A 14,476-nucleotide genomic window follows, 5' to 3' on the forward strand; every position below is an offset into this window, starting at 1 on the left:
GAATTGCAGGCACACACCACCATGACCACTCTCTCTCAGCATGCCCTGGGGGTGGGGCCGGCATGGCATGCTGAGGATTGAACTAGGGTCCCTGCATTTGCCTAAGCAGGTGCTTTAATTCACTGAGCTATTTGGCTGGCCCTTGCTTTTTCTTTTTTGATACTAGGAGTCAAACTCATGACCTCTCACTTGCTAGGCAGGCTATCTGCAGCTACATTCATGGTCTACATTTTTCTTTTCTTTTTGACAATACAGAATCACCACAAAAGTGTATGTTCTTCAAATTTATATTTTTGTATATTGCATTTAAAAATATGATAGGATGAAAATAAGAGAATGAATCATATCTGTTCTTTGAAATAAATTCTTGCTGGTAACATTGAGAAAGATGATAACTTGTGGGTACCTCCACAAGATTAAAATAAGAAAAGACAAAGTCAGCTTCTAGAAACAAGGTGGCTAGCAGATTGGCTTCATACCACCTTCCAGAACCACAAAGACACTGGCCAGCCTGCACTTCGATCCTCATATGCTCATGGGTTTTTCTGCAGTACCCATTTTTTTCACCAAAAACCTCTCTGAATCCTTAAAGAGCTGGCTGCGGGTGAAGCAAAGGCTAAATTCTTTTAGGTAAATATTTCCAGGTACTTTTCTTTCCATTTCCAGTTCTATCATTGGGCTTGGGGTTTATTACTTTGGATCTTGGCTGATGTAGTATTATCTGATTTCCCTGCCTTAAGGTTTCTGTTGTTAGAGTGACAGCCAGTTCTGAGAGAGGGTCTGAGACAAACTGCCCCAAGCCTAGTTCCTCTGTCTTTCTGTCTCGTTCCTCTCTGCACTTGCATTGGGTTGCTCACCTTTCCCAAGGCAGGGTGTGGATCCCGCTGAATCTGAGCACTGGCTTACATTATACCCATACATAGCCCGAAGTGTCCTTTTCTTCCTATGTCCATGCAATGCTTCCTTCATTGAGGGGACTCAGCCCACAACTCTACTGCCACCATCACACAGTGACCAGCCCTCCTGCTGAGCAAAGAAAGATTCACTGGAATGATTCTTGCAGTATTTGTTTTTAATAGGCCAGTGTCATTAGTAGTTATCCACTTATTCCCTGTCTTTCTGTAGTTCCTGCAGATAGGAACATCTTTAACATTTCTCTGTATTGTAATCACCCACTGTGGAATATGCATAGGTCAAAAATGAATGAGGTTGATTATAGTAAGATCTTCTTTGCATATACATTTTGTTATTAGTATCAGCAATAAAATGCTGCTAAGATAAATTGGTAAATCATTAAATCAGGAAATATGGTTTATTTATAAGTAAAGAAGATTATTCTTCCAAGAGTTATGAACAGTTATTGATTTCACTAACATTTTATGGAAGAAGAAATTCATTCTGAAATGTCTTTGTTTCAAACAAGATAAAGGGGGCCAGATGGACTTGACCTAAGTAGTTAGCTCTATATTTTTTGATGATTCTGATGAGAATTTCCTTCCCATTACTTCATAAAGTGGGATGGTTGATGATGTCGCCTCTGGTGTTTGGTTAGTGTTAGCTAGACACAGAGGTGCGAACTCAAGTATTTTAGGAGAGACTTTTCCTCATTGGAGTCGTCCAGGCAAAGTTTATGGTTTCAACTCAGGACTGAAGTTCTCCCGCATGTCCGGAGGAGGGCTCCCTGGGTCAAGCTTGAGAGCATTTGCAGCGATTTCATGAGAAGAGTTGATGTATTGTTTCTAACCATATCTATGAGATGAATAAAGAAAGTAAAAAATTTTCTAGGGTTATAAACGCACCATGGAATGAATCCAATTTACAGACTTATCTCTGGCTTAGGACCAATGACAGGAGAATCTTCTTTCTATTTTTATTGAAACACTTTTTTTCTCTGTGTAAAAAAAATGAGAACTTTATTGAAAACTTTAAAATATTATGTAGGATTATGACATCTTTAAAGACCTACTACTATTGTTTGCCTACTTCATTGTAGGACTTTTGCACATAAAGAGATGTGTCTTTGTAATTGTGTATATTGTAGCTGGCTTTTTCAATAAATGTTATAAGCAGTTTCATGTAACATATTCAGTTTTTACATATGTAATAGAAAGTTCTTGGAAATAAGATATAGATGTTTAAAAAGGCTTTTGAAATTTATCACTGAGTTTTTGGAAATTTTATTCTACTTTATTTTAACATTAGGGATTGAACCCAGCTCTATACTGAGCTACATTCCCCCACCCACTTTTTACTTTATTGTTTTGAGGCGGGATCTTGCTAAATTGCTCAGCTGCCTAGGTTAGGCTCATACTTGCAATCTCCCAGCCTCTTCTTCCCAGAATACAGACGCATGATACCACACCTACTGACAGAAAAATGTAAAATATTTCTGACTAAATTGCCACTAGCTATGACTGTAGCATTGTTTCAAGTGGTGTATTTTATCTTGTCCAATGGAGAAACCACTTTTCTGATCTAATTTTTAAACATTGTGGTGCTAGGTACTTAGAAAGTCAGAAAGAGACAGATTCTCAATCAGGTTGAAGAATGCCATATAGTCTGTGTTTTGTTGTTGGTGGTAGTTTAATAAGTGAGCGGTTTTCAGTGTTTTTACAGAGCTGTACAGTTGTCACCATGATTTTTTTTTTTTTAGAATACTCTTATCACACCAGAAAGAAACTTTGAACCCTTGAGCTGTTCTTCATCATTTCTGGCTATTGGAAAACACGAATCTCTGTCTCTGTGAATTTGCTTCTGAACATTTTGTGTACATGGATTCTTATAATACATAGTTTACAATTGGCTTCTTTCACTTAGAATAACGTTTTCAAGGTTCATCTGTGCTGCAACGTGCATCAGTGCTCCATTCCTCTTTAGTTTTGAGTAATATTTCGTTGTGTGGATATAGGTTTTTTTAATCTGTTCTTCAGTTAATGGACATTGGAGCTGTTTTCACTTTGTTTATTAAGAATAATCCCAATACAAACATTTGTATGCAAGTTTTTGAGAGGACCTATTTTCAGTTCTCTTGAGCGCACACCGAGAAGTAGAAATGTTGGACATGGAACTCAGTGCATAACCTTTTGAGAAACTTCTCCACTGATCCTAAAGAGTTGCTCCTCGTCTATTCATCAGTAGTGTAGGAAACAACCTCTGTACATCTTTGCCAGTGCTTGTTGTGTTGAGTATAATCACCCTCATGGATATGAAATGGTGCGTCTTCATGGTGTTTCCATTTACATTCCCTTCCTAGCCAACAGTGTTGTACCATTCTTCACGTGCTTCCTGGCCATGGCAGGGTTTTCTTGCAGTAATGTCTGTTGAGATCTTTTGCCATTTTTAAGTGAGTTACCATTTTATAATTTGGTTAAAATATTATGCAATCTTATCAGATTAAAAAAAAAAACTATTCGAAGAGTATTTTCATGTGGGGCCACCACAAAGAATGTGAGACCTTTATTCTGGTGTCCTTATAAAATATATGAAATGGTGATTGAAGGAGGATCCTGTCATCTAGGGGGACTATATCAGGATAATTGGCTATATGGGTGGTCAAGTAATATTTTAAAGTATAAGCTAAGAGTAGCCTTATTTTTATTGAAGTCATTATAATTAATTTATCCTGAAATTTCCAACAGGATAACTTTACATTTACATACAAACATTTATCTGCCTGGTTATTTCAAAAGGCAAAGATTTGTATACTGTGCTCTGGGGAAGCTTCTCAGAGGCTGGGGATGGGAAGTGTCAGGCTGGTCCTATATTGGGGTCAAGCAGAGAAAGTCAAAATCATCAGTTTTATTTAACTTCAGGGGATGTTTTGTTTGAAAAAAAATTGTACAGCGTGAAAATACAGAAAACCAGACCCTGCTTTTATAGTCTGAGAATATTTCTCTTAAATCATTTCTCAGGCTTCAGAAATTAGGTTTTCACTGATGTAAAAACAGGCAAATGAAGCTATTTCTCCCCAGGTATTTAGAGGGGTGCAGGTGTCAGGTAGAAGTTCTACCTTCTCTCGTAGCATGCTAACATGGATGCTTTGCCTTCTGGGTAAAACATGGGGCTTGAGTTCACTTCCTGGCAGTGAAGATGTGTGTCCCCTGGCTGACTTGGCTTGCCAGTGCATACATGGCCTGGTTTGCAATGGAACCGCATCAGGAATCAGACACCCACTGAGTAAATGATTAGAAGAGCCAAAGTACTATCTTGGCTCTTTTTTTTTTTTTTTTTTTTTTTTTTTTTTTTTGTCTTTTAGGGAAGGGTCTACAGGGTGTTCAGGGTCTCATTACTAGATCAGACTCATAGTAATCTGCCTGTTTACAGCCTCTCAAGAGCTGGGATTACAGGCACACACCACCATGCCCAGTCTTCTATATTGACTTTTCACTTTGCTTAAGGTGGTAGAATAGCCAAAGAGATTCTTTCATTTTAGGAATTAGTTCTTCATTAAATCTTAGTACCCTGGACTTCTCAGGCTGTGAGATGATACTTTTCTTTAAGGACCTGATGCAGTGACTGGGGCCTTTTGCAGTGTGCAATTCTATGCTGTCTAGTTTTTTTTTTTAACTGGAGTCTCATTTCCAGATATTGCTCCACTTGACTGCCTGTCTGAAATCACATTAAAAAGGACAGAATATTACCATCTTCTCAGTGTGAGAGCCTTCAGTAGGATCCCTTGCTAAGGAAGAAGGTTCCAGTACAATCTCACAGAGCATCTTGCTTTTACTTTATTTCTATTCCAGAATTGCCTCTTCTAAGGGACTGGTGATAGAAGTTTCTTTTACCTTCTATGGTTCTCAACAAGGCAGTTCTTTTCCCCCTTTCCACTCACATGCCCAGCAATATCTAGAGACATTTTTGGTTGTAGCGAGTTGGAACTGTATTCCCTGCTGCTGCTCAGTGTGAAGAAGCTAAGGGTGCTGCTAAATTTCCTATAATGCTATTGTAATGCTCAGCTCCTTCTAAATGAAGAAATGCCTGACCCAAAATGTGAATTGTGCCAACGTTGACAAAATCTATTTGAGAACAAATCTCACTTCCTCCTGCAAGGGTGCAAGGCTAGCCTTTGTCTCCCAAAGACCAGTTGCTCACACATTCTTTATTTGCAGGACTTCCACACAGTGGTTTAGACTGAGCTTTGGAAATTTCAGTTCAACACCACAATTTGTCTTCCTTTTGCATAAAATGAAGGTCGACTTTCAATTATTTTCATCATCTTGCAGCATTTATTCTGTTTTATGCATAAATATACTCATATATACTTCTGCCCAGAACCAACAATACATGCAATTGAATCCTCTAATTTGAAATAAAATTTACTCTGTGAGGAGTGTATCTATGACCCCAAACTCTTTAATACATTGGGGCCAAACTGTCTCTAGAATTTTGCTGTTTCCTCATAAAAATCTCTACTTAACTTCAAGAATGCCAAGTACCATAGCAGCAGGCTTTCTAGACAGAGACTGTTTGTCACAATGGCTAATCTGTTTCAACCTGCTGCCATATAATCTCCTTAGTTTTGAAATAACTTTCCATAAGGCTTTAAACTTTTTTTACTAGCATTTTTGAAATTGCCTTTCTGTATTTATCTTAAGCAACTAAAAACTTTCTCATCATGCGGCTTAGGAGGGGGACTATAGATGATCTATCTATGCTGTAGCCTAAGGTTATGGCCCTTATAGCATGAACCTAAAGCATGTGCAAAACTTTGTTACAATGTCAAGACTTCAGAAAAGAGATTCCTGTAACCATGACCCTCCACCCCTCTATCACATTACACTGAAGGGAGTGTTTGTAAGGAAAACTAGGATATCAAAGGCAGCACCACATTCTAGCTGATTCTCGGATTATCTATTCATAAGATGACTTCTGTAGCTCGATATGCCTGGGTTTACTTATGAATTGGTAGTGGATGAGTGTAAATAAGTCTGTATGTATATATAGGTCCTCCTGGAAAGAGACAGCAGACATCCTGACAGTTTTCAGTGGATATTTTTTTTTTTTTTTTTTTTTTTACATCTAGAGTGAGATTTATTATAGGGATTATAAGACTCAAGTAGCTATGGATAGTGAGAAGCACCACTTTTTGCCATTGTTAGGCTGGAGATCCAAGGTAGTATAGTTTGAAGGCCTGAGAACCAAACAGCTGATGGTATAGAGCCAGCCGTGGGTCTGGAAGTCTACCTTCTAGCAACCTAGAGCAGAGAAGATGGCCATCACAGCCTCATTGCCAGGTACAGAGACAGTCCACATTTTCTCACTTTTCAGGTTCTATTTGGACCTTCAGTGAATTGGATGGTGATGATATCCACTGGGGAAGGAGTACTATGTAGTTTACGCAATACATAGTTTCTTTTTTTTATTTTTTTTTATTTTTTTTTTAATTTTTCAACAAATTTCACTGGATATTTGTATAACTGCTTATCAAGTACATGAAACTAATTTAGAAACCTAGCCACTGAGTCTTGAGTCCAGTAAAAGATGAAATAATCATTGACTCTTTTAATGTAAGAAGATTGAACTATACAATGTTGATTATTGCTTGTAGTTACAAAATTGGTGAATTTGTGTTTTATTATTTCTTTTAGTCGAAACCAGTAACAAATGGCTTTAGGAGTTTCAAATGAACCAGGAAAAGAGCCATTATTACACCTGGCACTACCAATTCCCGGGCCATATTTGAAAGCAACACTCTATTTCTTCCTAATTTATTTATATTTAAGTAAATGAGACACAGATAATTTGAAAGGAGGAAAAGCAGAACAGGAATACATGAACTGATAGACAGTTGGTCTCTGTATTTTTTTCTTATTTAGATTTTACTGATTAATTTCTTTAAGATAGTTACAGTGTGGTGTTTACTAACTAGTGTTTTATTATTATTATTATTATTATTATTATTATTGTTGTATTTAGTACAGGGTATACAGGGTCTCTCTACACAGATTGGATCCATAGTGATCCTTCTATTTTCAGCCTCCCAAGCGCTGGGATTACAGGCGCGCGCCACCATGCCCAGTCTAGTGTTTAATTATTGACATCCATATCTCAACAGTGCTTAGGCAAAGAGCTCTGACCACTTCATCAGAGGGAGAGGTTTCATTTCTAGCCTTCTTTTATTAGCCATGTGACTTTTTAAATTAAATGGAAGACTCAGCACTGAGTTTCCTGCTCCTTAAACACAAATTACTTTTCTCCGTGGTGCTTTTCCTTCAATTATTCATTCAGCAAGCATTTACTAGGAGCCTGCTCTCCTCCTGACATTGTAGAAGATCCACCGATCAGCAAGCATCCACCCAAGGGCCTCCGTGTATGTGCAGATGGATGGTCCCAATGGTCTTCTGTGATCTCCGATGAGCACTTTCTTGCCAGAGCCTAACTTTGCTCTATGGACACCCAAGTTGGGGGCAAAGGCAGTCTATTGAATTTAGAAAGAAATAGAACATCTATTCTGATTCTGATTTACTTCTTGTCGTTTTTCTAAAATAACTTTATTTTGATAGTTTCACACTTACAGAAAAGTTACAAAAGTAGAATAAAGAAATCCCAAATATCCTTTACTGGATTTATCAGTTATTGAATATTTCTCTGCTTTATCCTCCCTCAATGATACTGTCTTTTTTCTCAGTCATATGTATATATAATTATGTTTATATTTATGTTTATAAATATACATATATGTATAAGTGCATATAAATGTATGTCCATATATGTATATATAAACATTTACACATGCATAAAATATACCATCATGTTGCATCGCCCTAAATACTTCAGTGAGTATTATCTAAAAACAAGAATGTGCTCCTATTTAGCTATTGTATAATAATTAAAATCAGGAAAGAGAAGATGCTGTACTTCGTAGCTAACCCATAGTTCATGTTCAAATTGTATCAGTTCCCCTGTAACATCACATTCCAGTCTAGGAATTCACATTGCATTGAGCCATTTTTCTTTGGTTCCTTGAGCATGAACTATTTCATGCCATTTTTCAATATATAGGCTATCAATTTTGTAGTGCTTCCTTCAAGTGGATTCGGTCTAGTATTCCTTATGATTAGATCTGGGTTATGTGCTTTGGACAAAAATGTCACAGAAATGATGTGGACATATCATCCACATGCATATAATATCTGTTTATCTCTGTAGTAGTGATCTCAGCTTTAGTCATTTGGCTAAGGCAGCAGTCCTGCAGGTTTCTGCATACATTTACCCTTGGCAATTAATGAGTAATTCGTGAATATACACTTTAAAAATGTGTTAATATTTTTCCCCCAGCAGATTTTCACCCATCAGTTTTAGCACCTAATCTTCTCATGTTACACATCTGTATGTGGGCATGCTTTATAATATACATCATGGATTAGCAACATATATAATTTATATCTTATGAATAAATACACATATATTGGAATCATGCAGGTTGGTGTTCAGAATTTTTTTTAACTAATAGTTTTATTCACTCAAAAATGTTTGGAGGGCTGGTGAGATGGCTCAGTGGTCTAAAGCACCTACTTGGAACAAGCTTAGCAAACCACAGGGACCACGGTTCAATCCCCCAGCACCACATGCCAGCCCGCCCCGCCCCCTGGTGGGCTGAGCTGGCCACACACACACACACACACATAATAAATAAATAAATGTAAAAAAAATTAAAAAAAAATAAAAATGAAAAATGTTTGGAGACCTTATTGGGTGGGATGATCAGATTATTTTCTAGTTCTGAATTATTGGAACATTTGGGTTTGGGTTTGTAATCAGGAAACTACTACTCCAGGTGGCCTTGGGCTTATTTCCAACATAAACTTGAATATTGTTGCTTGTCAGAAATTTATTTTTTCCTTTTTTCTTTTCTTCATATTTCGTAATATCAGGTCAATATCTGGTTAGTCTAAAAAAGGAAGAGAGGCCTTTTAAAATGTGGCCAATGAAAGTGATGGTCAAATGTCCTGAAGACAATGTTTGTACCTGTTGCACACTAGAGCCAGATCTTTCTTACCTTCTTGATTTCTTGTGCTTTTCAGGTTGTTGTTACCATACACAGGAGTTTAACCCAGTCTCTGAGACCACAGTCAGAACCTCCAATCCCACAGTAAACAGTCGTGGAGGCGTAGACGGGCATCACTGTGCCTGAAGCACTCGTCATGTGGACTTAAGTTCCATGCACTGTCACATCCACATTATTACTTATTCAATATTTTTCTTTAGATCCGATTTATATAGAGAGTTTCACCAAAAGTTATTACCCTCTTACGGCGTGAGATCTTTGAAGTCACAGATTTGAGGCATTGATGTATATTACAAAAATATATATTAACTTAAATAAATTCAAATCTTAAGTGACACTTCACCTTGGTGCTACCTATGACTATGTGACATAAACATCAGCAATGCAAAGCCTTTCCCTTTGGGAATCCAGTACTGAAAACTGTATCAGAACATTCACCAATTGTTCTTTGCCTCACAGAGGAGGAAGAAATGTGAGGCAAAGAATTCAATTAGATTCACGCTAGATTACAATTAGCTGACCCACAAAAGGGGGAATCTGTCTGGATTTTCAGTTGCATTCTGTTTAAACATGAATCACAATATTCCTTATTAGTTGCATTTATATCAATGAATCATTTAAAACACTTACTGAAAACTGTGCTTTTCTCGGGCATTGGCACCACAGCTGCTCTTTGGCCTGCCTCCTCAGTTCCAGTGACAGGCCATCACAAAGGCAGATACTGCTTTGCTAATGAGGACCACGGCACAGTGGCCCTCCGTATCCACATTGCCTCCTCCATGGACCCAGCCAACCTCCATCACATGCAGTGTAGTCAGGGTGTGTGGTTTTTCATTATTTTCTAAATGATACAGTATAGCAAACCTAACCCATAACTTGTGTTGCACATTACAAGTAATCTAGAGATGATTTAATAGAGGTGGGAGGACATGTGTATGTTATATGCAAATACTGTGCTATTTTATATAAGAGACTTGAGCATCAGCAGGTTTTGAAATCCATGGTGGTGGAGGTGGAGTCCTAGATCCATTTCTCCAGGGATACATAGGAATAACAATATCTAAGGACTAGAGCAAGGATATGGAAAATATTATGGGCAAGAAAGGAGTTAGGATTTTCTTACTCAGTTTGAAGAAGCCCAACAAGGATTTGTTTAACTCAGATGTAGGAAATGGATTTGGAGGACACAGATTTGGTAAAATAAACACAGCTCACCCTACAAGACAATAGACAGTAGCTTTACACAAAATCATAGATTATTTTTTCATTTTCCCTTAAATTACAATTGCAACTATTTGTTGTATATTTGGAAAGTTTGCTTTAAGGACTAATGGGGATTTTTACATATACTTAATATTGTGCTTGTGTCTAGTAGAGGTGCTAGAATTAAAGAAAGAAGTATAAAACTTGTGATGTTGGAAAAACCAGGAGTTATGCCACTGAAGGTAAATAGTGAGGGGCAAACATTTAAGAAGAGCAGAGTGAAACAAATGTGCTTCCAAATGAAATCATTTGACTTGCTCACACTGAACTCTATCCTTATTCCTGTCCTGTCCCCTAAATCTTCAGAAAGGAGCTCATTGCCAAGCTGGACCAGGCAGAAAAGGAGAAAGTGGATGCTGCCCAGCTGGTTCAGGAATTCGAGGCTCTGACAGAGGAGAATCGGACCCTGAAGTTGGCCCAGTCACAATGTGTGGAGCAACTGGAAAAACTTAGAATACAGTATCAGAAGAGGCAGGGGTCATCCTAACTTGAAATTATTAAATATGAGCATAAGAGGTTGGTGACTGCTGTGCTGTGCACTGGCCAAAAGTCTTTTATTGTGAAGGGATAGCAAACCAAATCCATTGCTTCTCTTTATTACCCACATGGCAAATGTCTAGAATGAGAGTTTAATGCTTTTCAGCTTTTAGCTTGAGAGAGGGGATATTTTATATTAAGTGATCTCATTAGTGCAAAGCTATTACCAGTATATATTTTCAGAGATCAGAATTCTTTTTCAAAGATATATGTATATATCTATATCTATATCTATCTATCTATCTATCTATCTATCTATATCTATCTATCTATCTATCTATATACATATATATATTCTTATTTAGGAGGATGTGATCATATTGTACATCAGGATGGGAAATAATAAAAATAGAATATTGACTGACCCTGCTAGAAATCATAAGCCATGAAACAAACCAGTAAAATGCTCATTGTCGTTCCACGTCTGTGCATTTTTAAATTTCATGCTTTTAATATTTCAGATCTGCTCAAATATCAATCCTTCGAAATGGCTCCACGTATATTTATGTTCACCAATCAGATGCAATCCCTCACGGATAGGTTTCCTCAGAATAAATGGTCACGTGCATATCCATAAAGGTTTTCTCCTGAAAATATTAGCAGAAATCAGGTCTGCGCCAAAAGCTCATCTGCCTGTGCTGACTTGCTGTTGGGATAAAGAAACAGAAAAGGCTTCATTTTCTCCATCTGCATTCACTCCCTGGCAATGTCTCTGCCTTTACTTGCATGTGTTCTGGAGGGTTTGGGGGCAATGGAAAAGTGTGGACCTTGCTTTGGTCAGTTCCCATGAAAATATTAATGAAGTTACAACTACTGCTTTTCTTTGGACTTAAAGAGGTATTTTAGGTCTGTAATGACTGATAGGAATATAAATTTCAAATTAAAATACTTTTTCTTTTATTCTAGCAGTTACATTTTCTCAAATTGATCTTTGTTTTATGTCCATTTCTATTCATGTAACTTTTTTTTCATTAAACATTGATTAAGAACTGCTGAGTTGTATTTTTCCCCTTTCTTAACCCCATTTATGTTGAAAGCTAGATTGCTCAACCTGGTTAGAATGGATGTTCTGTTGTCTGTGCTTAAAAAACCCCAACAAAAACATAGGAGTCATTTTCCTTTGAAAGGCTGTGGTTTCCCATATGAAAAACTCAGAGCTCTAATACTGATTATGATTCATTTATGCCTTGAGATATTTTTTCATGGAACATAAAGAACAGATCCTAAAAATAATAAGATGGCCTTGGATAGGTGAGTGATTCTCACCCGGGAGTGATTTTACCCCAGAGATATTTGGCAGTGGGTGAGAGGTACTACTGGCTACTGGGGGTGGAGACTAGGGGTGCTGCTAAATGTCCTGTGGAGCACAGGGAGGTCTCCCCACAAAGTACTTTCTGGACCAACATGTCATTGGCTCTGAGAATGCTGTCCCTGGGGAAGACTGGGCAGTCTGGGCAATGCCCCATGGAAGCACATTCCAGGGCCAGAGGTTCTTGCTATGCAGTGCAGACTCTAAGAGGCTTTTTACTACCTAAATCCTCAGCTGCCTCATTTGTAAAATGAAGCTTTTCTACAGATCCCAAAGATGCAATGTTAGGCTATTCACCCTTATGTTGCTTTCCTACTTGGCCAAAGGTGAAAGTATCTGTGATACCGGAAAAACTTTCCTTTTCAGTAACTCCAAGGCTTGCAAATACTAATACCCCCTACTATTATGGACTACTGGATGATATTGGATTATTTTTTTGAATTCACACACCTACAATATTTAAATGGCAATGGAATACCCTTCTCTGACAAAACTAAACAGAAAAAGGGGATACAAATGTAGGACCACTTTGTATATTCAAAATACTTAAGATAGATATACAGCTACTTTCACTTAATTCAATGAGAAGAAAGATTTGTAGTAATAGTGTTTGGACAGGATATCATGTCTGCATCTTGTACTATGAATAACCACTAAGAAGGCAACAATATGCAATGTATTAATTATTGAAACTATCCTATTAATTGATTTTGAAATTGTCCCATTGCTATTTGTTTCTCAATAAAATTAATAAAAAATCAAAAATTTTGTATCTGTATATACAAAATAGTTAGAATAGATATAAAACTACTTTCTCTTAATTCAATAAGAAGAAAGATCTGTACTAATAGTGTTTGGATAAGATATCATGTTTGCGTCTTGTGCTATGAATGACTACTACAAAGAGAACAATATATAATGTATTAATTTTTGTAACTCTCCTACTAACCTGTTTTGAAGCTGTCACATTACAATTTTTTTCCTCAATCAAATTAATTAAAAAAAATCACAAAATTAAAAAAAGTAAAAAAACCCTAATATAAAGGAAATGTGTTATAAGTTTATACAAATCCAGATCAGTGGGACGGGAGAAAGTAATTTATGTACTAAGATTAACTAGGTACAAATATCCATTTTTGGTCAGTGCTTATCCCCAAAGGGTTGTGTCTATTTAAAGAACTCAAGCAATAACAGCTCTTTCAGAAAGACAGGGGTAGGGAAATATAGTACCAAGATCTCTTTGCTCTGCCAGAGTGAAAGAAAGCCATGTAATGGGGTGAAAATATTTGAATACCGCTGGTCTTGCACCAGGCAGTCACTGAGCAAATAGTCTTCATATCTTTACTAGTCTCAGCCTGAAACTTACTATGCATTTCCAAAAGGTATGCATAGCATTTCCCTGAATAGAAATGTTTTCGGCAGATTTTTGTTCATCAATACACGGGACCAACATCTAATTTATCACAAGTCAGAGAATGCTCAAGGCAGAATTTCTTATCAGTCTTAATTTTCTTCCATTTGGCCAGTTTCCACTGATCTTATTTATCACTGGGTGTTATTTATGTAACGCAGATCATTTAAAACTTTTCTATCTTTAGGATTGAAGGTGTAGGTCAGTGTTAGAGCTTTAGCCTAGCAGCACAGCACTTTGGGTTTGATCTCAGAAACACACATAACACACACACATACACACACACACACGAAAAGAAAAACGGATAAACAAATTTCTATCTTCAAACATATTTATAGTATTCTTATTATTAGCAATAAGGATAATGCTATAGAACATTAAAAACAAAGAGATCATTTTAGCACTGGGGCAAAGGTGATTTATATAGGAAAACATGTAAAGAATGTGGTCTTGTGTGACCAGCAGTCAAACTCTATTTCTGTAAATTTTTTTCTTTAGAAGTTCAATAGTGGTTTCTGTATTGCATATTATTGTCTTTAAGTTAGTTGTTCAGATTAGTGGATATAAACATGCAGAATTGGTCAAAAATTTTTAAAAAATTAAAAAGGAGAGAGAGAAAAAAAGCATTAACTGCTCTTTTCAATAGGCCAGTAGAGATCAGCAGTACAATTATCCAAGTTATCTTTAACTACTTCAGTGCAATTGCAGCTTAAAGGAGGATTTCCAACAAGTACAGACAAGCAGAGGAGACAGCGCATGATTTGTGAGACTGGGTCACAGAAGGCCACAGAGTCTCCCTCTGACCTCAGGTCACTTGCTTTGGACGACGACTGTGGCAGGGCTAGGGAGAGGCTCAAGCAGAGCAAGGCAGGAGCCCACAGGAAGGAGGGATGCCTCTGGCCAGGGCCACGGAGGCAGCTCAGAAGCAGATCCCCTGCCCCTGGCAGAG

General features: G+C 37.3%; 1 protein-coding gene across 2 annotated transcripts in view; it reads left to right on the top strand.

Annotated features, from left to right (window-relative positions):
* The window catches only part of Map3k7cl (MAP3K7 C-terminal like), a 43,954-nt gene extending 31,398 nt beyond the window's left edge, over positions 1 to 12,556 (top strand). For both annotated transcript variants that reach the window (XM_023706577.1, XM_023706576.1), the window contains exon 6: positions 10,577 to 12,556. In XM_023706577.1, coding sequence (XP_023562345.1) covers positions 10,577 to 10,757 — 181 coding nt within the window. In that variant the 3' untranslated portion in view covers positions 10,758 to 12,556. The remainder of the gene's footprint in view (positions 1 to 10,576) is intronic.
* The last annotated feature ends 1,920 nt before the right edge of the window (positions 12,557 to 14,476 follow it).

Source organism: Octodon degus, unplaced genomic scaffold (genome assembly GCF_000260255.1).
Source record: "Octodon degus isolate 3935 unplaced genomic scaffold, OctDeg1.0 scaffold00264, whole genome shotgun sequence".
Taxonomy (NCBI): Eukaryota; Metazoa; Chordata; class Mammalia; order Rodentia; family Octodontidae; genus Octodon; species Octodon degus.